This window comes from Filicampus tigris, chromosome 2 (genome assembly GCF_054856515.1).
Source record: "Filicampus tigris isolate MCC_2025a chromosome 2, RoL_Ftig_1.0, whole genome shotgun sequence".
Classification (NCBI taxonomy): domain Eukaryota; kingdom Metazoa; phylum Chordata; class Actinopteri; order Syngnathiformes; family Syngnathidae; genus Filicampus; species Filicampus tigris.
The window spans coordinates 25745253-25769145 of NC_141218.1; the positions used below are offsets into that span (position 1 = coordinate 25745253).

General features: G+C 40.8%; 1 protein-coding gene across 3 annotated transcripts in view; it reads right to left on the bottom strand.

The window, feature by feature from the left end:
* The window catches only part of pcdh11 (protocadherin 11), a 187659-nt gene that overhangs the window by 149798 nt on the left and 13968 nt on the right, over nucleotides 1-23893 (bottom strand). For 2 of the 3 annotated variants that reach the window (XM_086023104.1, XM_086023093.1), the window contains exon 3: nucleotides 20760-23267. In XM_086023104.1, coding sequence (XP_085879230.1) covers nucleotides 20760-23267 — 2508 coding nt within the window. Of the gene's footprint in view, nucleotides 1-14284; nucleotides 16173-20759; nucleotides 23268-23893 lie in introns of those variants that run through there. The other variant, XM_086023110.1, reaches the window with a different exon arrangement.

Consider the following 23893-nt stretch of genomic DNA (forward strand, 5'->3'; position numbering starts at 1 on the left):
GTAGCTGCCATCAAGACCCTTTTAAAAAAGAGAACTCTGGATGAGTCCTTGTTAGTAAATTATAGACCAATTTCAAATCTTCCGTTCTTATCAAAGATTGTTGAGAAAGTCGTTTTTAATAAACTTAAACAGACTTTGATAAATCCCAATCAGAATTCCAACTTCATCGCAGTACAGAAACAGCTCTTACCAAAGTACTGAATGACATGGGATTGAACACCATAGGATTGGTGTCGGTGCTAGTTTTATTGGATCTCAGTGCAGCATTTGTAACAATTGATCATAACATACTGTTGAACAGATTGGAAATTTGGGTGTGATTAAATGGAACAGTTCTAAACTGGTTTAGGTCTTACTTAGAGGAAACACGTTACTTTGTGACCATTGGAAGTTTTGAATCAGATCGGATGGCCATGATGTGGGGTTCCTCAGGGGTCAGTCCTTGGGCCCCTTCTGTTCAGTCTGTATATCTTACCTTTGGGTCGAATTCTTCAGAACACCAATGTTGGCTATCACAGTTATGCAGATGACACAGAGCTTTATATATAAATGCCCCCAAATGACATCAGTTCAATCAGCGTATTGTCACTGTCTAGAACAGGGGTCAGCAACCGTTTACACTCAAAGAGCTATTTCGACCCGGTTTCCACAGAAAAGAAAACGCTAAAGGCCGCAAACACAAACAAGCGCAGAGTTGAAGGTCTCTTTTAAATGAATTAAAAAGCTGAACCTAAATTATCCATCTAGCAAACAAAAATGCCTGAATTAATAAATACAGTGGGGAAAAACAGCACTATTTCATTTGAACAACGAAAATAAATATTTGCAAAATAACTGCCTGAATATTTATTTGACCTGGCTAATGGGACTTCTGCTCCTGAACCTTTGCGCGCAACCAGCGTGTGCAAATCAGGTCTGGGAAGTCATTTTCATCTTTACGCAGGACTGTAAGCTGCCATCTTTTTAAGAAAAATCCTGTTTTTGTGTGTAAGCGTTCATATTACATTCAAAATGCGACCTCGGTCTCTTTTCTTGTGTGAACATAATTGCGCCCCAAAAGTGACATACGCAGAAGAGACGGTCGACGTCACTCACAACGTTGTGTTTACAGAAGTAAATGTGGTGCTGCTTGTTGGGGCATTTTAACAGTATTTGGGGGAAATAATGAGGCGAGGCTTTCAATCTCATTTCATCTCCAGTAGACTTGATTATTGTAACGGTCTTCTTAGTGGTCTACCTCAAAAGAGCATCAAACAGCTGCAGCTCATTCAGAACGCTACAGCTTGGCTTCTTACCAGAACTACTTCAGCCCTAAAGGCTTTACACTGGCTCCCTATTAACTGTAGAATTGATTTTAGAATTTTACTACTGGTCTATAAATCACTAAATGGTTTGGGTCCGTCAACCGGTTCGCACGTCCACTTCACAGTGCAGAGGCCGTGGGTTCGGATCCAGCCCTGGCCTCCCAGTGTAGAGTTTGCTGTTCTCCCTGTGCCTGCGTGGGTTTTCTCCGGGTACTCCGGTTTCCTCCCACATTCCCAAAACATCTTGATACGTTTATTGGTGCGAATGTTTGTTTGTTTGTGTGTGCCGTGCAGTTGGCTGGCAACCAGCTCAAGGTGTACCCCGCCCACGGCCCGAAGACAGCTGGGATGGGCTCCAGCACGCCCGCGACCCTTGTGAGGATAAGCGGATTGGATAATGAATGGATGGTTTGGGTCCTAAATACATTAATGAAATGCATATTGAATATAAACCCTGTGAGCCTCTGAGGTCTGCAGACTTGGGTCAATTAGTGGAGGTCAGAGTTCAAGGTAAACATGCTGAAGCTGCATTTAACTGTTATGCTGCACACAAATGGAATAAGCTGACAACAGAAGTGAAGTTAGCTGCAAGTGCAAATGCTTTTAAATGCAAGTTAAAAATGTTGCTTTTTTTTCCTCATACCTTTGATTAAGGTCCTCTATCCATCCATCCATTATCTGTACCACTTCTCCTCACAAGGGTCGTGGGGCGTGCTGGAGCCTATCCCAGCTGTCTTTGGGCACGAGGCGGGGGACACCCTGAACTGGTTGCCAGCCAATCGCAGGGCACACAGAGACAAACATCCGCACTCACAATCACACCTAGGGGCAATTTAGAGTATCCAATCAACTTACCATGCATGTTTTTGGAATGTGGGAGGAAACCGGAGTGCCCGGAGAAAACCCACGCAGGCACGGGGAGAACATGCAAACTCCACACAGGGAGGCCGGAGCCGGGATCGAACCCACGACCTCTGAACTGTGAGGCGGACGTGCTAACCATTCGACCACCGTGCCGCCCTAAGGTCCTCTAGATAATTTTAAACAATTATTTTTCTTTTATATATTTTAGAAACCCACTTGTATTTCCTTACTTTTATAGATATTTTTAAAGTTTTCTGATAATGTGTTTAAATGTTGTCAATGTACATTCTAGTCATTTTTGTTAACTACTTTAAGTGTAGGTGTTGTGTCTTTGCTTGTGTGAAGCACATTGAGTTGTCTTGTGTATGAATTGTGCTTTATAAATAAAACTGCCTTGCCTTTCCTATGAAGGAAAACATACACAAATTCTAACAACATACTACTGTTGTTCATAATGTATGAATCATACAGGTTTCTTGTGCAAATGTATTTGGCATAATATGTATATCGTCGCTGTCGGGCAGAATTTTCATAGTGTCAAAATGACAACTTTAGAGGAGGAAAAAAAACCACACCAGCTTGTTTGAGTTCGCAGGCACCGCTTCGTTCAAGTTGTATTATACCTTATATTGTTATTGCACTCTAATGTCAACATACTACTACCTACAAAATACATCCAAATGCTAATATAACACTGTCATTGATTTAGAGAGTACAAACACGAAGTCTGCTGCAGCAGGGTACTTCAAAGTCCTCGATCATGTGAAACTCCCATCGTGCAAAAAGCTTCTGAAAACGTCACAAAAGCAAACGTCTGCACTCGACAAAACAGTACAATACATCTTCATTTTGCCTACAACGCCTTCACAAAACACCTTCTCAAAGGTTTAAAGCCATGAGCGATGCAATAAATAAAACAATGAGCCAACTAACCACGTCTATAAATTGAATATTAATATGAAACGGAGTCTACACATGATCGAGGGTTCCTTCTGCAACAAAGTATCATATCGATCCACATTAAACAAACAAGCCACCTTAATCCAGCGTTCAATCGTTATGAAATTCTGGAAAGAGTGGTGCACTCACAGATAAAATATGTCTTGGATTAACAATGTCATGGAGGTTTTCCAGTCAGGCTTCAAGATGATGCATAGCACAGTCATCCCTGTTACATGTTTTTAATGATATCCTCCTGGCAAATGACACTGGAGACTATGTATGTCTCGTTTTGTTGGATTTGACTGCAACATTCAATATGGTGGACCACGTTATTCTTTTGGCTCATTTGCAGCACCATTAGTGAAAATGCTCTTGAGTGGTTTAAATCCTATTTGGCTGGCTTTTTCTGTTAGCCTAGGTTCCTCTGAGTCCTGTTCTGCCTCTTTATCGTATGGTGTTCCACAGGGTTCTATTTTGGGGCCTCTGCTGTTCTTGTATTTGCTGTTCCTGGGTTCCATCCTTCGAAAACACAGTATTTCCTTCGACTGCTATGCGGATGACTGTCAAATCTATGTCCCACTGAGCAAAAAGAGGCTTTCTCCTTAAGAACACTTTTGTCCTGTCTAGGGGACATCAAAGCCTGGATGTCACAAGATGTCTTACACTTCAATGAAAAGAAAACTGAAGTTATGGTGTTCAATCCCATTGGCTCTTCTACATCCCACCCTGTTGACCTGGGCCCCTTGGCTTCATATCTAAAGCCAAGTCTCAAACTTGGGTTTTAAATTGGACAGTGACCTTAAATTGGACCAGCAAGTCAGCGCTGTTGTAAGGTCCAGCTTCTTTCATCTTAGACAGCTGGCTAAGGTAAAGCCCCTCCTTTCTCATCAGCACTTAGAAACAGTCATACATGCCTTTGTCACATCTCGGCTAGATTTCTGTAATGCACTATATTTTGGCGTCGGGCAGTTCTCTTGTCGGGCGCGTTTGAACCGTGTCCACAGCGGCTTTGAATAGTAAGTTAGCCAGCTAATTGTCTTTAAATAAACCTCTTCCGTTAGCATCTCCCGCGGGGACTTCATGCACATTTTTTTTTGGGGGGGGGGGGTGCGGGGGTCGGAATGGGGTGGGGGTCAGCAATGTTTATGAATATGGCCGGGGGGCCGCGGCTGGAAGGGTACCCAGGTCAAGGGTGGAGGGTCGCGGCCGGACGGGCAAAAAAGGGTCAAGTGCCCAGCTCTGATTATTCCCAGAAAATTTATTCGCTGGGATGCCAAAATCACGGCTACGTCACCCAATCAATGCGTGTGTGGGCGGAATTTGAATGTTTCCCAGGTTGTTAGCAGAATGTTAGCCTGGTCTGCTCACACTTGCAGCTTGCTATACAGAAGATAAGGGAAGATGACTGTTTTACATTTACTTACATTTACTTTCTCTAATGCATGAATAGAAAGTTGTATTTGGTGTGCATCTTTGCCATGCATCCTTCCCGAAAGTTAAAATTGGCCACGCGTGTTGGTGTTCGAACGATCAGCGACGTAGCAAGTTAGCAATAGCAACAGGTAAACACATTTGAATTGACAGGAAAGCATTCTTCTTTCCTCGCATCTCGCTAACATCACATTGTCAAAATTAAGAGCTAAATCGCTCATTATTGTACTTAGCTGTGACGATGGTAGGCATTTAGCCTCTGGTGGAAGCTAACGTAACCTGTGATGCAATAGCATCATTTAACTTAACTTTGAGACAAAACTAGCCTGTGTAGGTTTTTCTTGCACCTTTAGGACATTTCGGAGTCGAACACAGACCAGCCAGTCATCTTCGTGTAAGACAGGTGGCCTGCGTTATTCACTGAGGCTCAGGTGAGACATTTTAATTTATCTTCCCACAAAGAAACACTCCTTTGTTTACTTAAACTTTGTGATCTGTCGCTCGTCTTAATTGTGTTCTTTAAACAGTGTGGAGCTGCTGTTTTCAAGATGCGTCATCATTTAGACACAATAAATTAGGTATGTTTTTTATGTGCTATTTATAATTTAAGTGACTTAAATGTGAAACACCTTGTATACAACTGTTTGTCACGCACACTTCTTTTAACAGTAGACATCTTAGATGAAATCTAAAAGTGGAAGTCAACCGAAACATTTGTTTTCAAGAATATGTTCTATGCAGGCCCACTACCTGAAAAAAGGTATTCTGATTAATATTGCGTTTGTGGAATATGACTTAAGCAGCAAAATCAACCCATTTTTAGCCATCTCAGGGGCAGAAAATGACACCACAATTGCTCACATAACGACCAATCAATCAGTTTCAGAAAACAGATGAGCTGTGATTGGTCATTACCTGAGCCCCGACCATTTATGTAATTTTCAGTCTACAGAAGTGACAAAATAGCTGCCCCCTCAGATGGCTAAAAACGGGTGGATAAACTCTGATTCCACAAATGCAATGTTAATCAGAATGCCTTGTTTGAACTACTGGGCCTGAATAGAACATATTCTTGTAAAAAAAAAAAAGTTTGGTTTAACTTGTCCTTTTAGTGTTTCAAAAAGCTCTGACTTCCACTGTGTTTTTTACTAATATCTCCCAGCAGTCACCAAGCATTGATGGGAAAAAGCAATGCCATTAGTGGTGGGCGATATGACAAAAAAAAAAAAAAGATCTTGATATTTTTTCAAAAAACACAAGAACGATAATTTCACGATGTTCTACAAAAAATATTTAAATCTGCACTTGCTTCACAGACCAATTGTGGAGAGACAGCGTTTGTGAACAACTTCTCTTTTAAATTGCTAAATACAGCTTCTGCAAAACATAATGATATTATGCGACAATATTTAACAATAAAAAACAAAAATTATGTATAGACTTGCATTGATTTTTGGTAATATTTATGTCATTTAAATATATGTGCTGTTATTCCATAATGATGTGACATTTTGAGCTGCAGTAGGTACTGCGGGGTTAAAATTAATATTTTGTATTCACATTAAATGGTTGGCGATCTTACTGCGCTGGTGCTTCATGACAGGCACAGTGATCACATAATACGCAACGAGTTAGTGAGCTAGCTGTGCGAATCGACAAACTGAAGGAACTACTTTTGAGTGCTGTATATAGTTTCTGACTTTATGGTGATGGAGGGGTTAGGGGATAAAGCTGGCCATTCGGCCACACCTGAAACAAGCAGAGGTGTACTTTGTTTACAATGGTATTTTATTTTAGATTTTGTATTTACAACTTGTTTGGTGTCCTGTTGTGGTTAATGGGTTGAGCCTGTTTTCCAGAAATTCCTTCACTACACCCTCATTTTGGGTATGGTCACAGAGAGCTGAAGCTATGAAGCTTAAAGTGAATATGAGGCCACTGTTGTTCAAGAATCACATCCACATATCTCCCAAACCAACATCAGTATGTACATTTCAGTCATGATCAATTAAAAACATTTTGTCACTGGTGATTGATTGTCTTTGTTTTTATTCTTTTGTTTTTCTTTTTATCTTACTTTTGTTTAGGTGTAACCAGAGATTGATGACTGCTCCAAGTGTCTCCTTATTGTTGGCGGGTCTTTTCAAAAATACACACCCTCAGCAAGTTTTATGTAATTGATATGAACACAGCCAAATTGACAACGAAAAGCACGTCATTTTGTTACATCCTTCGTAGCAAAGAACTTTTGTCCTGTTTGTGGCACTGGTTATTTATTTATTTTCTTATTATTCTGCGGTGCCATCTGTTGGAAAATATGTTCAAAGGGAAAGTCGCCCCCCCCCCCCCCCCAAAAAAAAAATCTTATAATAATCGCCAATCACCAATCATGGCTCAACGGTTTTCTGAATCTAAGCTGTGATTGGTCGTTAGCTGAGCCCTGAGCAACTGTGATGTCATTTTTAGTCGACGGTGAGTGGCAAAATGGCCGTCCCCTGAGATGGATAAGTACGGCTGAATTCTGCTGCTTAACTCATATTTCACAAAGTACTGATCAGAATGCAAGGTTTGGAATAGTGGAGGCCCATACAACTTATTGTAAAAAAAAAAAAAAATGGGGGCTGACTTCCATTTTAAAATTGTGATGAATAAATCTTAATCAGAAGAGATGATTCATGATTATTGAGTCATAATGAGACATATAAATACAAGTTATACACTAAAACATGTTATTTTGTGTTGAAGTATTTTCTATATAAACTTTAATATGTTCTTATAAAAATTATGTACGTGTTTTATTGAATACTTGTTTGTATCATACATGAAACATTTTAGATTGCATCTATAAAACATATGTAGAACATATTAAAAACATTCAAATTGCAAAGTACTTATAGTTTACTCGATGAATATATGAAATGAAATGATTAAACTTTACTATGTTCTTATGAAATTCATGTATGTGTTTTATTGAATACTTATCACACAGTATATGAAATGTATATTGAACTCATAATATTCTCATAAGATTTTCGTAAATCCCCTATATGATTTATGGGTTCTTTCTGGTAAGAAATGGGCCATAATCATGTAGATGTTGTATGTGTAGTGCTAATTCTACTCAATTTATATGCAGATGATTGCCATATAAACCATATAGGACTTTTTTGTACAACAATGCAATAATTTGCAGCTGTATATGTTTGTCTCCATGCAATTGGGCAGTGACCAATCCAGGGTGTACTCCACCACTCTCCCAAAATTAGCTGACCTATGTTACAGGTGATTGGTGACAGGATTAAAATCAGTGTTAATTCATAGTTTAATGCCAATTTTGACCAGCATGCATTAACAGGACTCTGTTCCATGACAATAGTGTTCATCTATCCTTTATCCAAGCCGCTTACCCTCGCAAGGGTTGCAGGCGTGCTGGAGCCTATCCCGGCTGTCTTTTGGCAGTAGGTGGGGTACACCCTGAACTGGGTACCAGTCAATCGTAGGGCACCCAGAGACAAACAGTCACGCTCACAATCACACTCAAGGGGAATTTAGAGTGTCCGATTAACCTATCATCCATGTTTTTGGAATGTGGGAGGAAACCAGAGTACCCGGAGAAAACCCACGCAGGGACGGGGAGAACATGCAAACTCCACACAGGAAGGCCGGGGCCGGAATCGATCCCACTACAATTATATAAGTTCGCCCCCCCCCACACACATGAAAACTTGTCAGCTTCCCATATGTACGTGGTATCAAGTGGTAGTGGTAGTATGTCAAAGTTGGTAGTCGGAAACGCTAACAGTAGCTCGCTTAAAATGATGGTCGGACCGGCCTATAAGCGATTACTATTTGGTCCGGCGGGACAAAATGGTGGATAAACACACAGCGGAAGGGTACCTCGGTGGTAGGCGAAAGGCGATAAACGGACCAGGATTTTTTAGTAAAATGCACAGCTCTGCTAATTAATTGTTAAAAAGTCTAAATATTATCATTGAAGTCATTAAAAGGAGATAAACAATTTCTGTCCTACAGTGAACAGTGCTGAACAAGAGAATAGACATCTGCGGTGACTCACAGTTCAATTCGTGTATGTGGTGTTATTTAGTTTTCTTTTCTATGTTGGGCAAAATGTGGCCCTGAGTGCTAGTAATTCTGGAGATAACACATTTGGGCTGGGGAAATTGGAAGCAGGCCTGTTTGAAATGCAGTGATTAATGTGGTGTCTGGATAATTTTACGAGTCTCTGCAATGGTTCTAATCAGGAATTAAGTGTCGGCATCTACTTTAAATCACCTTCTTTACGCATTCGTAGGAGGTTACTGTCAGGATGGAAAAAGGCAATTGTCTGTGCTCTTCCGATTATCCCCTGCAAAAGCCTATAATCTGGCTGAAAGTACTTAAAGAGTCAAGCAGCAAAATAAACAACATTGATTATCATCCCACTGTTCTTTTCCCCCCATGTAGTAGACCATAAGACAGGAGTGGGTAAGGGGTTAAGGTCACTTCAGTGCCATCTGATTGGGCAAAGGTTAAGACAGGATAAATTCCCCCTGAATCCTCTGTCCAAACCAGATTATCAGCTATTCTAAGGAGGCAGGCATCTTATCATCTCCCAATCTCTTTTACAAAAGCAAATCAGGAATTCTGTTCAAGGATTACCAGGATTACCAAGGAAACACACATGGTCCTCCTTGGACAATGTCTTAAGTTGATGTCTTAAGATGGCAAAGGTAGACATTTCAGTCATCCAACCACGACAATGTCTTTATTGCTGTTACTGCTACTCCCAAAAGTAAACAAATAATGTATACATTTTAATTTAATAGTCAATAATATTACCTTAAATTGGCATGGTAAAATAGATGAGTTTCATTCTCCTCAAAAAAGGTGGGGAAAATTTAGATTCACATGGTTTGGTTCAAATGACAGCCTGTTTCCCCTTTTAGTCCGTGGCCAAACGGTTTTGACGCTTTTACTTCTCTGTCAATTACATCCACAGTGTATCATTGCACACTTAACATGGCTTTCTTGACGTTTAGCAGCGGTCTGTTTCCTTTCTCTGTTATTGACTTAGTTGTTAAGCTTTAGTTGTGGTTATTTTGGGTCAATCATTTTTAGTATTTGTTTCTATTATCAACGAATACAGGAATGAAAAATACAATTTCCCCCCACCACACATTTTTAAAAAGTAACCTGACGCTAAATAGAAGATCTGTGGCACTATAACATTCTAAAACAACGCCATGTTTGGACTGTTGCAGTCTAATTGAATTGCACAGGTCAGTGGCACTTCAGAAAAGTGTTTCAGTTATACACAAGACAGACAACATCATAGAGTTGAACAATGACCCACAGAGGGATGTGGCTACATTGGAAAATTGCATTTATTAGCCCCAACAGCATGATAGATTGCTGGTCATGTTTCACACTGTATGCTTCAAAGAGGATGAAATGAGGGACCAATTCAATGTAAGCTGCCTCTGTGGGGTCACGGGTGCGCAGAATGCAAATGCACCATCTGCATCGTGGTTGCTACAAGAACAAAAACAACATTGCAACAGAAAAATATGATAAATTCAATTTTGCCTTCTTTTTATTTTATTGCGTCTGTCTCTGTGTTAAAGCGGGATTAGTGGCAAGCCAACATGAGCATCACAAATGTTCAAGCGTGATTACTTAAAAAAATGGTGGAAGAGGTTGGCGTGACGTAAATGGCAAGAGTGTCACATAAATACTGCTTGTGAATCGAACTTATCCTACTGTAACATTTGGAATGTACACTCTCAAAAAAAAAGATAAATTACAACATCATAGGTAATCCTAGATGAGGTAAAGAAGCAGAGATGAATTTCTCCACATTAACCCTCTTGCTGGCACACCAGCTACGTGTGGTCCTTGTACACTATTTTTGATCACACCTTTAACATGGAACAAACAATTGTACAACCAATCGATGTTCCTCTGATCCCCACTCTGCAGTCACACCTCGTTTAATCAATGGAATTGTTTTCAATGAAAACAATCTCCCAGCTGTAGTGCTGCGGAGAGTCTCAGAAAGAACCACTTGGCGCTTCCACACTGATTTGATTGGTGCACACACAAAAGTAGCTCGACCACCACAGCTCTGGAGGTGGTGGCTTTAGTGGCGGGAGGGGGATGGATTGAATTATTCAGTTTGGCAGAAAATGGGCAGCAATTGTGTGAAGTGTTGCCCTGAGTGGAGTGCAACAGAAAGACAGCATCTTCCTTCCTCCACATCCATCCATTTTCTGCTTATCCTCACTTGGGTCGCGGGTGTGATGGAACCTCTGCCATCTGATTTTGGGCGAGAGGCGGGATACACCCTCAAAAGGTTGTAAGTCAATTTCAGGCTTCTGCATAGTACATGTATAAATAACTGATGCAGGGATAACCAGCACTGGCCCTGGCCACTCTCACGTGACCCCCTTTACACAGTTGCTGTTGGCAAATCTTCCCCTTAAAACGGAAGTCAACGCAAACATTTTTTTTCTTCAAGAATATGTTCTATGCAATTTCACTAGTTGAAAGAGGGCATTCTGATACATGTTGCGTTTGTGGAATAAGTGTTAATCCACTCGTTTATAGCCATCTCCGGGGGCGGCCATTTTGTCTTCTGTCGACTGAAAATGACACAAATGCAAAATTAATCAGAATGCCGTGTTTCAACTAGAGGGCCTGCTGGGAACATATTCTTGAAAAAAATATGTTTGGGTTGACTTCCGCTGTAAGTAGTGTGGTGTCGTCCGTAAATGTTCTGTTCAAAAGAATAAATCCTTTGAGTGAATGTGACTGAACGTATCACTTCATGAAGTGGGGCAGGTTCACACACGGACTCTTACGGTTGCATCCGGATGGAAGGCAGTCTCCCAATGCCTACTTCACAAATCTCCCTAGCCGACATTATTTGATCCGCCCGAGGAGGTCTGCTTTCAACTCCTTATGAATGTAGTTTGCGCGCCTCAATCTGCCACAGGACACGAACAAATCAGTTTATTCTGCCGCCATGTCAAGTACTATCAGGAGACCTGTCATGCGCCACATTTATAAGAAATGAGAGGAGCCGCTACGTTTGGTGGGAGGGGCGTGCAGAGGGTGGTGCTCCCCGGGCACGCCCCCCCCCCCCCCCCCCCCAACACAAAAATGTGTTTGGGGCTTGTATGTCAGTGATGGATAGTAGATGAATGCACATGTTGAAGGGCTTTCCTGCTGGCATAGAGGGGGCATAAACTTCGAGACAGGTCGCCCCGGGCATATAGTGTGTAGAATGTTTTGTTGTCAAATCTGTTCAAATGCCCCATCAGACCACAACCCTCGCATCTTCCTTGTATAACTCAAATCTTGTCCCGCCTGACACTCTGTTGCTCCGAGTACCCAGTCAGAGTGGCCAGAGCACGCTTCGGGCACCCCCCATGTTGTGGCACTCTGAATAACCGAACACTACACATTCCAACAACTCTGCAAGTTTCCGAAGGGTTGAAGTGGAGCAGAGTGTGCTCGGAGTGCATTTCGGAATGCATCCTTAGTATCGCTACTTTATGAGCATAGCCGATAACCATTTTATATTTGTGAGAGTATCGATATATGGATACCACAGAATCAATATGCCCATCGCTAGACTGTGAATGCGCAATAAGGAAAAAGAACACAAGAAACAATATGATAAATGAAAATAATAAATGAATGGGAAGTTTCAATATACAAACAATAGGCTGCTGGGTCTGCAGCCACATTTGCAGATGTATCATTGCTTTAAATCATCAAAAAAGTGCATGACTATTGTCTGTTCTGTTGTATGAAACTGAATATGTGTCCTCAATAAAATCAACTTTCTAGGCACATGTAGTGAATAAAAGTCACAGGGACAACACGTAAAAGCCATTTTTATGGATGATAAATGCCACTGTTGAGCTGGCCAAAATCACAACAACATAATTGCATGTAACAATGCCACTTTCCTGTCAAAACCACAGAACCCTAAATGGCTCCAAAAACACAACTTCTGCTAGCGTCACTTTTGTTACTTTATTTTTGTCATTCTTGTCAGGCGAGAACAATCAGAAAAATACATGTTGAATTGTTAGTTCTCATTAATACTAGGCCTTTGTTTTATGCATCTATTCATGGCCCATTTGAAAACATTTCATTGTCTCATTATGCATAACATGAAATATGAAATGATAAAATATCCCGCCTCAAAGAGACACATATATCTTAAGATCTATTCAAGAAAAGTTGTAAAGTAGGTACGAGGCATTTAGCAGATTTACATGAATCTATTAATAGAAGGCTGACATTTCTGCACCCTATATGAGAATGCTCCACTTGAGTGTGAGCCATTTTCTCAAACCACCAAGGACACTTTCCCCAGCGGGAACTGATTAGCTCTCTCCGTTTGAGAGTATGAAATAACTTTGATTAGCAATTAAACATTTCTCATTGTCTATTCTTTGTTTTGTTCCTTTCAAGTCTGTATTTTTGGATCAAATGAGCCCAACACAGAGTTGGAGCAGCGGTTATTGTGCTGCTTCTTCTCACATAATTCCTCCTCTCAGATGTGTTTGTGCACTACTGTAGACCATAACAGCAGGGTTATCATTATCAGATCATCATTATCAGCTCTCATGGAGGAGAAACCCAAAAGGAAATGTGTTGTTCCAAAAAAAGCTTCGATTTGAGCACTTCAAAGGATGTGCCTTCACCGCATTTCCATAACTTTTTATCTGTAATCTGTTCCTAATGAGCAGCCTTTCTCTCAGAAATATGCTGTAGAGATGGACTATTTACTATTGTTCAATTGAAATTATCCAATTGGAATGACCACATATCTTTCGCTTGCCCTGTAGTTTACAAGGCTAAAGAAAGGATGGACCAAGACAAAACTATCATGCAAGCATACAAGGACATAGTACACCATTTCCTTAAAATATGTCGGTCCAATAATTTTACAATTTGCAGTGCAATAGTTTTTGTATAATAGCTTACTAAATCTCATAACAACAGGCCGCCAAAATAGAACCCATTTACACATCGGACAGTATTAAGATATGCATACTGTATAAACAGCATACTGTATTTCCATGCATTTTCTACCACAGTTTTATTTGTAACATAATCATTCAACACAACATTGTACCAAAACTATACTTATTTATTGTATTAAACATTTAGGGCTTGTTTAGTGAAAATCTAGTGCAAGGCGCGGTCTAAATCTGTGCAGGGGCAGACTGGACTGGGTTTTGATATTCTTTGCAGATGCACGCAGCTTGGCGCAGTTAAAAACTTTTTGCCGTTGTGTGCGTGAACACGACTGAATTCATCGTCAATCAAAGTAGCTCCTTTGATTTCCTTTTTTCCTTCCTTGAAGTGGCGGAAGAACAAACTTTGCTGGAGTCCATGCTGCAGTTCAAAGCATGCAAAGACCTCCATGTGCGGATGATGTAAAGTTGGCCAGGGAGATCACAGGTCTATGAATTGGGCACTTGCAGACTGCCTTCCACTTGATGGCCCATGTCCGTGTGTGACATGATACCCCCACACCCCTAAACTAAACGAAATGCAAACAACTTTAATAAGTATAATTTGTTGCTTTGCACACTTTTCAGTCATATTGTGGATTGCTAGTCTCTATAGTGTTTGGTCTGCAGTTGGTAATTTACACGAAAACACTAGTGTGTGTGAGGTAAACAATTGTGAAAAAAATAATGAGAGTCATCCAATTTTGCAGTAAAATGCAAAAAACTTTAATAAATTTTCGAAGCGCACACATACATAAAACAGTTACAGGTTTTTCCACACAGGCAAATCAAAGTCAAATACAAAGATCGTGTAAGGTGCATATTGTACTCCACATTGAATAAAAGTGAGGTCATCTGTCTCCCTTACAACAATACAAGTTTTCAAATTCTAAGTATTTTTGTTGTTGTAGTTATTTCTCCAACAATCAGCCAAATCTAATCATTACAGTACTAGGATGCTATGGATACGTCATACTGTAGCTCCTACGCAGAAGTGAATACATTTGATACCATAATTACATGTACAGTATATACCTCCTCCTATAATAACAACCTGCCTCAAAGGAAGGCAACACAATTAAAGCTTTAAAATAGACAAAGTCGGTTGAGTCATGGCACAAAATCAGAGAGGCTGTTGGTAGAAAAATGTCTATAATTCAACGACAATGCAGTTTCTGGTCCAGCCTGGCTGTACATTTCAAATTGACTGGCTATGTCTATTTTAATGAATCTAATTATATCGTTGTATATATGATGCATCTCATATACAGTTGTGCTCATAAGTTTACTTTGCCAAGGGGTAAAATTATTTACATACCCAAGGGGTATGTAAACCTATAAGCACAACTGTAGGCAACTCATCAATTTTGATCACATCAACCAGTAAATTCCGAAATGATCTACTCAGGACCAGTTGTGCCACTGCGATACTGTGAGATGTGTGTGGAAAGTTGATAATGCTCTGAACAAGAGGTCACACAAGGTTTGGTGCTCAATGTTCTTGTCAACTATAAAAATTATTCCTGCAAGTGTAAAGAAGTGCACGCCAGTTACTTTCACTTATATGCCTGTCGACCAAATATTTAAACATGATTTGTTTTTTTGCTTTTTCTTTGTTTTTTTTTTTTTTGTCATTTTAACCATCTGGAGTCATTTTAATACCTCTCAGCAGGTTAAACCATTTCCCAACTTGGGAATTTAAAGTGACACGCAAAAGGTCAGGCTTAGTGCTCTTCAAATCTGCCCTACATAAACAGCCTTTGATTATAACCCGAGTCCCTTGTGATTGTGGCTTATCTCAAAGTATTAACTTGTCCTACCACCTCTCCCAGTGTAATAACAAGGCGATCAGAAAAATAGTGGGTAGGGTAGTGAGTGCCCTAAAAAATGCTCTCAGTGGCAACAAAAAGGAGGATAGCGAAAGGTGAAAAGGTGAAAACCAGTTCACTGTGATGTGTGCACTAGCGGGAATCTACGGGCCAGTAGACCTTGCAGCATAAATACATATTAAGTCATTAGTTCTGAGAGCAAGCTCACATGGAAATTAATGTGGGGAAAAAATTAAGACAATAAAATGCCATTAGGCAACTTTGCAAAAAAAGGCAAGGAAAATTTACTTAATAAATATAAACACCATCAACTCTGTGTTGGAGAGACACACATACATAAAAACATACTTTACAGATCTATTGACACCTATTTTACAGCATGGGTGCTGGAGTTTAAGGTCATAGCATTGGACTCAAATACAAGTCACACATCCAATACATTTTACAAGAGGATTTTTGTCAAGTTTCAAGCAGGAAAACATTAAGCGTCTCATTTCCCCCCTTTGTTCCCTCTCTCTTCCACCTTCTCCCATCTGTATGAAGAGGTGAGCTTTGAGGCTGTACAGGCAGTAAAGTACTTGTTCACCTTGATACTTCCTGCCTTCTGCCCTCGCTCGTTCTCTCTCTTTTCTCTGTCCCATCTCTTTCTCTTTCTCTCTCTCTTTCTCTTTAGGTAGTGGGAGCTACAGATTGATTTTAATCCTGTGGGAGCGAGCTGTACCTGTGCCACAGAGTGTGCCATAGTGTGGTGGTTTCAGTGCAGTCTCCTGAAATATAGAGAGACAGACAGATATAGGGAGATTGGAGTTACAATATAAATATCATCCAGCTCTGAGCAGTCGAAACTGTAGCCTCATCAGTGCCAGGCTACACTCAACACGGGATGCAATAATAATAATAATAATAATAATAATAATAATAATAATAATAATAATACAACTCTCTAAGATGATTGTGATAAAGATCATCAGTAATAATAATAATAATAATAATAATAATAATAATAATAATAATAATAATAATAATAATAATACACATTCTTCAAGGGATGGCTGGCAATCACGTCATTTTCATGTCAGGTTTCCTTGAAGAATGCTACAGTTTTGTGCATTTTTTTCCTGTACTTATCAGAGCATGTAATCACATCCAATTATCACTCCCAATTTTTTGTCTCCGACCACACCAGGCTAGCACGCTTCGCCCCACTAAAACAACAAAATCTGGAGGAATTTAGGCCCACTCTTTCGGACCCTTGCCAGTGGGTCCTCTGATATGTACAGAATATTACATGGTGCTGTTGTTTTCATAATGCATTCACCACAACTGGCGTTGACTGTGAGAGAGAGAAAGAGTCTGAGAATGTGACTCACACAGAGACAATACACAACAGTGCTTACATAAGGAAATTGGTCTGGATGCAATGAAACAACTGAATGGAAAAAAAAATAATAAAAATGATGGATTAAAAAAAATATATAAGCATTTTCTACTTTGTAAAGTATAATCACGGATGTTGCTCCTCACTTAGAGTGAATCATCACAAGCAGCATGAGTGATGTGTAGCAATAGCCGAGCCTCCAAAATGTGCTACAACGCAAACGCTTATGATAAGAGAGCATGTATCAATTAAAGTCATGCATGGAAAAATGTATTGAAAGTATTGCCGATGACACAGCCAGCGCATGTGTTGCTGGTGTACCCTATCAGCTATAACAGCTTCCACACTCATGAAAAGACCTTGTTCAAGATTTCAGTCAACATCTGTGGCAATTTTGCGAGGTCACTGATGATACACCTGAGAGAGAACCAGGTGCATAATCTCTTCTCTGTTGTCCAAAAGGTGAAAGCAATTGAATAAGGTATGTCTCAATACATTGGTTGAGATGGTATACGACAGAAACAAAGATGGCAATTTGTCATCTATTTAACAATAGGAAAATACCTTACATGCCCTTGAATAAAGGGTCAACAAAAGAATGTTAGCCTTTTGTCTGCCTGCATGTTGGTGTGATGTCGGAGATCACTCAAACAAGGTAGCGCTTGCTTAATCGGCCCCTGCTAAAGTGCACACCATCACAAGTGCTACTCATCACTGTCGGGCAGGTTGACCTCTAATACAATGCAGCACAGGCTGAAAGAAAGTGATGAGACGTGTAAAAACTAAAGAGGGGTGCAAAGTGTGTGTGCGTGTGTGTGTGTGTGGGGGGGGGGGTGCGTGGGTGTGTGTGTTTGGCGACGGGGGGGAGTATTGCCGCTGTATAATGGAGCCATATGGTAGCACAAATCTCTAGTCTCTGAAGTATCTTTTACAAGCTGTACTCTTTAACAGCTACATCTGTACAGTCCCAGGAAACATTTTGGTGACCTTAACCCATAAGCTGCTCTGGATGTGTGTGTTTTTCCTGGGCTGGGTGTTATTTGAAGCAGCTTTCAGTAAGTACAAGGCAACAATGGGGTATGAGTTTATTAAAGTAAGCTACCTACATCAGCCACTTCCATACACCAAACGGAAAAACAAACTAAAGTGTCATTGATTGTTTTTAAGTAGGATTATGCTGTATTGGCCTAAGTGGTATCAAATTGCACAGTTTGAGGGCATCACTTGAATCTGTTTCCACAAAGTAATTGTTGGAAAAAATGCTACTTCAGTACTCATTCATAATATATATATTTAAAAAGGCACACCAATTATGTAACATTGTATATATGGAGTTGTTTTATAAAAGAGTCCCAGTAAACAAACACCTATTACGACATCAATTTTGGATCTGAGACTGACACATCCAAGTGTCATCTTAGAGGATCACCGCCTCCTTCCCTCCTCTTATCAGCCTTATATGAAACCTAATTACAGTGATTTTAATCATACTGTATTACGAGTGATTAACCCTTTAGTGCATTTAATTAACCTTTGCAGCCACAGATTTTCATCATTCTTTTTTCTTCATGACAGAGGCTTTGAATAATCACACTTAAAACTGGAGGGAAATCTAATGTCTAAAGTGGGAGCCATCACTTGTCAATTGCTTAAGGGGACAGAAGAATATAGATGTATTATTATGAGTAAGTGCTGGCAATATGGTTGTTAATTTCAACCACTGAGGACTTCTTTTTCTAGATAACCTTGAAAATATTTTGGGGATAGCGACATGTAGATGAGAATACAAAATATCGATCAGAGCTCAACAGAGCAAAATACAATTGGATAGAATGTTTAGTTATCATACATGCATTGGTTTTAAATTGATTCTAAAAAGACCTTAGCTCACTGAGAGGCAAGTGAAAATCAGTTGCAATTCGCAATGCTCAAAATCCAAGATGGACAATAATTCAGAGGTGAGCAACTTCAGCGGTATATTTTTGCATATTTCAGGGCAGCCACAACCAAAATACGGGAGGAATCTTTCTGAAAAGGCGAGAGTGTGTCACATAAACATATTATGAATTAAATCTTCAGTACTCGAGGCTGTAGTAGGCTTATGCATTATACACCGTGTCAGAGCATGGCTTTTAACCAGGTTTTATAAAGAAAGGTGGATGAAGAGAATGACTATCAGCTCTGTGTGGGTGTCCTCATAAATTTTCCTGAGCACAATACTTCATGGGATAAACAGTCATTTAGCCAAACCATGCCAAGTGATGTTAAAAGGCTTGCTAGTTGTTACAAATAAAAGAAACTATAAGAATCAAAAGGCAAATGAAAACACACACACATGATTGGAAAAGTGTAAGCAACAAACAAAAGCAAAGACCTCATCAAACATAGTCAAAACAGTGATGCAATATCATGGGGGTGACCCAGAATTTAATGAATGGCAGGTTTTATAATTATAATCCTGACGGAATGAAAGCCAACCAAAGATGCACCAAATCCACCAAAAGGGTAACGAAGATAAAAATGGAATCAAACAAGACAAAAACAATCAACAGCACGTTTGCCCCTGGATAAAACAGCAACGTACAGTGTGGCTGAATTGCACCCTTGATTTGCAGTACAAGATTCAGGATTTTTTTTTTTTTTTCAAAATGTTTTGCTATTTTGAGAACGAATACCACAATGTCCAAAATACTGTACTAGTGTTGGCATTTTGACTTCAACGCTTCTCCGTCCCTTTGCAAACAAAAACCACAACACAAGCAAAAAGGCAAACCTCAACCTGAATGCTATTTGAGCTAATTTAAACAAAGTACTGAAAGTGTATCTACATATGCAATTTATATCAATAATTGGGGTCATTAAAGAAGATCGTTTATGAGCTAAATGCAATGTCGGACGGGCAGGCTTTTTATGGACTAGTGCTCCCTTGGTGTTTAAGTATATTGGTCTCAAAGCTCTGCGTCACCTTGATCCCTCGACCCCTCCTCCTTCCCCCACCCCGGGCAGTGCTTCGTCTTCCCTGTAGCACTGTGCTCTTGCTGTCGGCACCGAGCAAGGCCACCTCTCCTTACCGCTGATTTACATTTATTTCCCTCATCCGCTTTTATTTATTGGGGTACTTCGCATTTGGCACATTTCTCTTTATGGAATGATAAGCCTTTGCTGTACTACCTCATTTAAATGAGCTTTCCTATGAAACATTCTCCTATGAAACAACTCCCTGTACAATAAAAACAGGACAGTTTCACTTATTCCAAAATGAATTGCTGATTAAGTGAGGAGTCTCTGTCAATCCGGTTACTGTGTTTACTTTTTGCTTGCTTGGTTTAAATGGACAGTCTAAATATTTGCAAACAGCTTAAATCGGCCCTTGACCGCGAATAAATCCGTCCAGTTCAGTAATCACTGCTCATGACATAGTCGAAAAAGGCTCTGTGTAGGGGTTGAGTTTTAAGCAAACAGCCCCATGAAGCAGATTTATATTTGTTTTTACTGGATCTACCTACGATTTTTAACTTCAGGAACTGCAAACACAATAGCTCTTCATCTGAAGTGTTGATTTCTGCCATCATTTGAAAATAATAAAATAATGTTAAAATCTTTTGGTCATTCTTGGCCCCACACTGGGTGAAGGTGACAATATGATTAAAAAAAGACCCAGCAATCATAATTGCAATGCTGCTGCTAATCAAGCTCGAAATGTGAAATTAACCTACCACATGTAAATGATTATGCAATTATGATTGCTTACAAACGAGGGTGCATTCAACATTATGGTGCCTCACTCGTGTGTTGAATTTCATTATAATTTTCAAAAGCAAATAGCATTCATGTAAACATTTTCTCGGTTTATCTTAGAACTTATTTGTGCTCCATACTGCCACCTTCCTCCTGTCATATCAACTACCTTAGGGCAGCCGGGGTAGTATGAATGGGGACTATTGTGGGCGGGTTGAATAAAGAAGTCATGAATTACCTGTCGGGTGGTGATTTGCCCTGGAGTCTTGAATCCCCCCTGACAGCCGCACTCTGAGACACTGTATGGGTCGGAGCTCGTCGATGAGCACTTGGAGAGCGTGTCACAGCCCACCACAAATGTGTTGTCCAAAGGGAGCTCCTGGATCACGTGATGCTTCTTTGGGGCCACCGGAGTCTCCGGTTTGATTTGAAATGTAGGCTGAGGGGAGGCAGATTTGTAATGCTTGGCTAAGTCCGGGCTGTCGGGTTTGAAGGTGGTGGGTGTGGTGGCCCAGTTGTACTTCCCCATGGTTTGCTCCTCTAGCTCCACAGGGAGATCCAGCGTACCATTAACATGCTCATGTGTAGCATCGTCAGGCTTAGATTCATCTATGGTCACAAAGTTCAGGAGGAGGCTCTTAGGGGATCGCTTCTTTCTCTTCTTCTTCTTTTTGATTTGACGGTTCTCTTGGTTAGGTGACACCCACTCGCCGCTCTGCTTGCCCTTCTGTACCACTTTGTGTCTGGGTGTCTGTCGGCAGCGCACCAAGGCAGTCACAAATATCACCAAGATGACAGTCATGGTCCCAGCTATGATAGCTATGACAACAATCACATATCCGTTAGCCTGAGGTGTTACCTCACTGTCCCCTATGTTTCGGTCCAGCGGCGTCTCCATACTTTTCCGCAGCTGTTCTTGGATAAAAGTGGCATTTGAAACAGTGTCATTGACAAATAAGTGAATAAGTGCAATAGCTTGTAATGATTCCGGCTGCCCAAGATCTTTGACTTTGACAACCAGCCTATGCAGTCCTTGATCTGCCGCCACAATTTTCTCCTGCAGTGTTATGTTGCCTGTTGTTTTGTCGATGGAAAATAGGCCTCGAGGGGAGACTCGGGATGTGATGATGATGCTGCCTGTAATGCTATACTGAAGCTCAGCATTCATACCTGTGTCATTGTCAATGGCAAACACTCTTGTAACAACGTCACCGGGGGTGGTGGTGGTCCGCACTAGGTCATATGAGTAATTGGAAGCAGGAACAACAAACACAGGGCGATTGTCATTTACATCAACCACATTTATCGTGACCTTAGCATAAGAAGAGCTGGGCGGCTGCCCTCCGTCCACTGCCTTGACCATAAATGTGTAAGAGCTCTGCTGCTCTCGGTCGAAGGTGATATTGGGCTTGATTACGCCCGTTTGAGGGTCAATGATGAAATGATCTTTCCCGTTCAAAATGGACAGGGTCACGACAGCATTATCTCCCGCATCTGCATCTGTCACTGTAATTAAGCCCACAGTTCCAAAGAGAGGAAGGTTTTCAGGCACATAGAAGTTGTACTCAGGATGTGTGAAAGCCGGGCTGTTGTCATTAAGGTCCTGAACGATTAGCCTGACAGTGACATTGCTCTGCAGGGACGATGAACCATTGTCCCTGCCTATGACGGTGAATGAGTACCTCTCCTGCTTCTCTCTGTCCAGTCGTTTGCCAACCAAAAGGACTCCTGACCGTCTGTCTATATTAAACCCCTCGGGGGCATCGGGGCCAAGGGTATAAATAATCTCAGCATTATGTCCGCTGTCTGCATCAGTGGCACTGATTGTTATTAACTGTGAGGACGGGTCATTATTCTCTGGAATGGAAAGTTGAATTTCTGGCTGGGGGAAGATGGGCGCATTGTCGTTCTCATCCTTGATTTTAATTAACACCATAGCTGAAGTGTTCAAAGGAGGCGTCCCTCTATCCGATGCCACTATCCTAATTGCATATTCTCGAGTTGTCTCATAATCGAGGGGAGCAGCTGTCTCTAGTAAAAACTGATCATTAAAGACAGGCTTCAGCCGAAATGGAACATCATGGTCAGTGTAACAAGTGACTTTTCCATAGAGATCTGCATCTCTGTCTGTAACTGTGATGAGTGCTATTTTTGTGTTGAGGGGAGCATTCTCAGACAAAAGCACAGTCCCGTTCACCAAGTTGATTATGTAGCGAGTGTCAATGGAGGGAACATTGTCATTCACATCTGTAACGTTTACAGTCACTGTGGCCCTTGAGGGTGTTGAGCTGCCATCACTGGCCAGAACAATAAGTTTGTGAACGGGGGTCAACTCCCTGTCCAGTGACTGCTTCACTGTGATCAATCCGGTTGTGCTGTCAATGGCAAAGTGACGCTTGGTCGAGGCAGAGATCTGGTTACTGAAGGCGAAGTGGATCTGGGCATTGGACCCTAGGTCCGCATCCGTTGCATGAAGCTGGACAACCGATGTTCCTGTGGGGGCATTCTCCGGTACTGTCACTTCCAACTCACTATGCTTGAAGACAGGACGATTGTCGTTGACATCCGAGATGGTGACTTGAAGGATAGCAGTGCTGGACTTGGGAGGGTTTCCACCATCTTCTACCTTTATCTTCATGACAAAGGTGTCCTTCTGCTCACGATCTAGGTTCTGCTGAACGATCAACTGCGGCCACTTGTCACCCTCAGGGGTCTCAATGATGTCTAAGCCAAATTCTCCGACACTCTGAAACAAAATAAAACACACGGTCACATTCACTCTCCTACACATAATGGCAGTATGTACAGTGTAAAATCATGGTATTTATGGTGCTCTGCCCTAATTTTCGTATACTGTACTGTGTATGGATATATGGTATACATACAATGAGTCCCTCATATTTGCTGGACTGTAATTCTACCACGTTTGCATTTACTCACTTTTAGAAAGCCATTAAAGACGGTTGCCGAAGTTCCTTGGGTTAGTCAATCGTAGAACTTTAATTTCTATCAGACTTTTAGCTTGTGATAAATGCAAAGAGTACAATTTGATAGCAAGAGATTTCTTGAAACAAGTCAGCTGGATTTACTATGCTCACATCATTAATTAAATACTCATCAACGGCCAAAATCAAAGCTCCAATCAACACAAGCTTCACAACATGAATGAAACCTAAAGTCAATCAATTATCTTTTAAAATGTGATCATTCGATTGATTGTAATCACTCAGGAGCCCAAGTTCCCCAACTGTGCCACATCGTTCGTATCAGATTCCTCATATCTTGTATAAGTTTGTAGACAGCAGACTATTTAAAGGCATTGTGGTAAAGAAAAATTACAATTGTAGTAAGAGTAATGACCTCCTTTTTCAA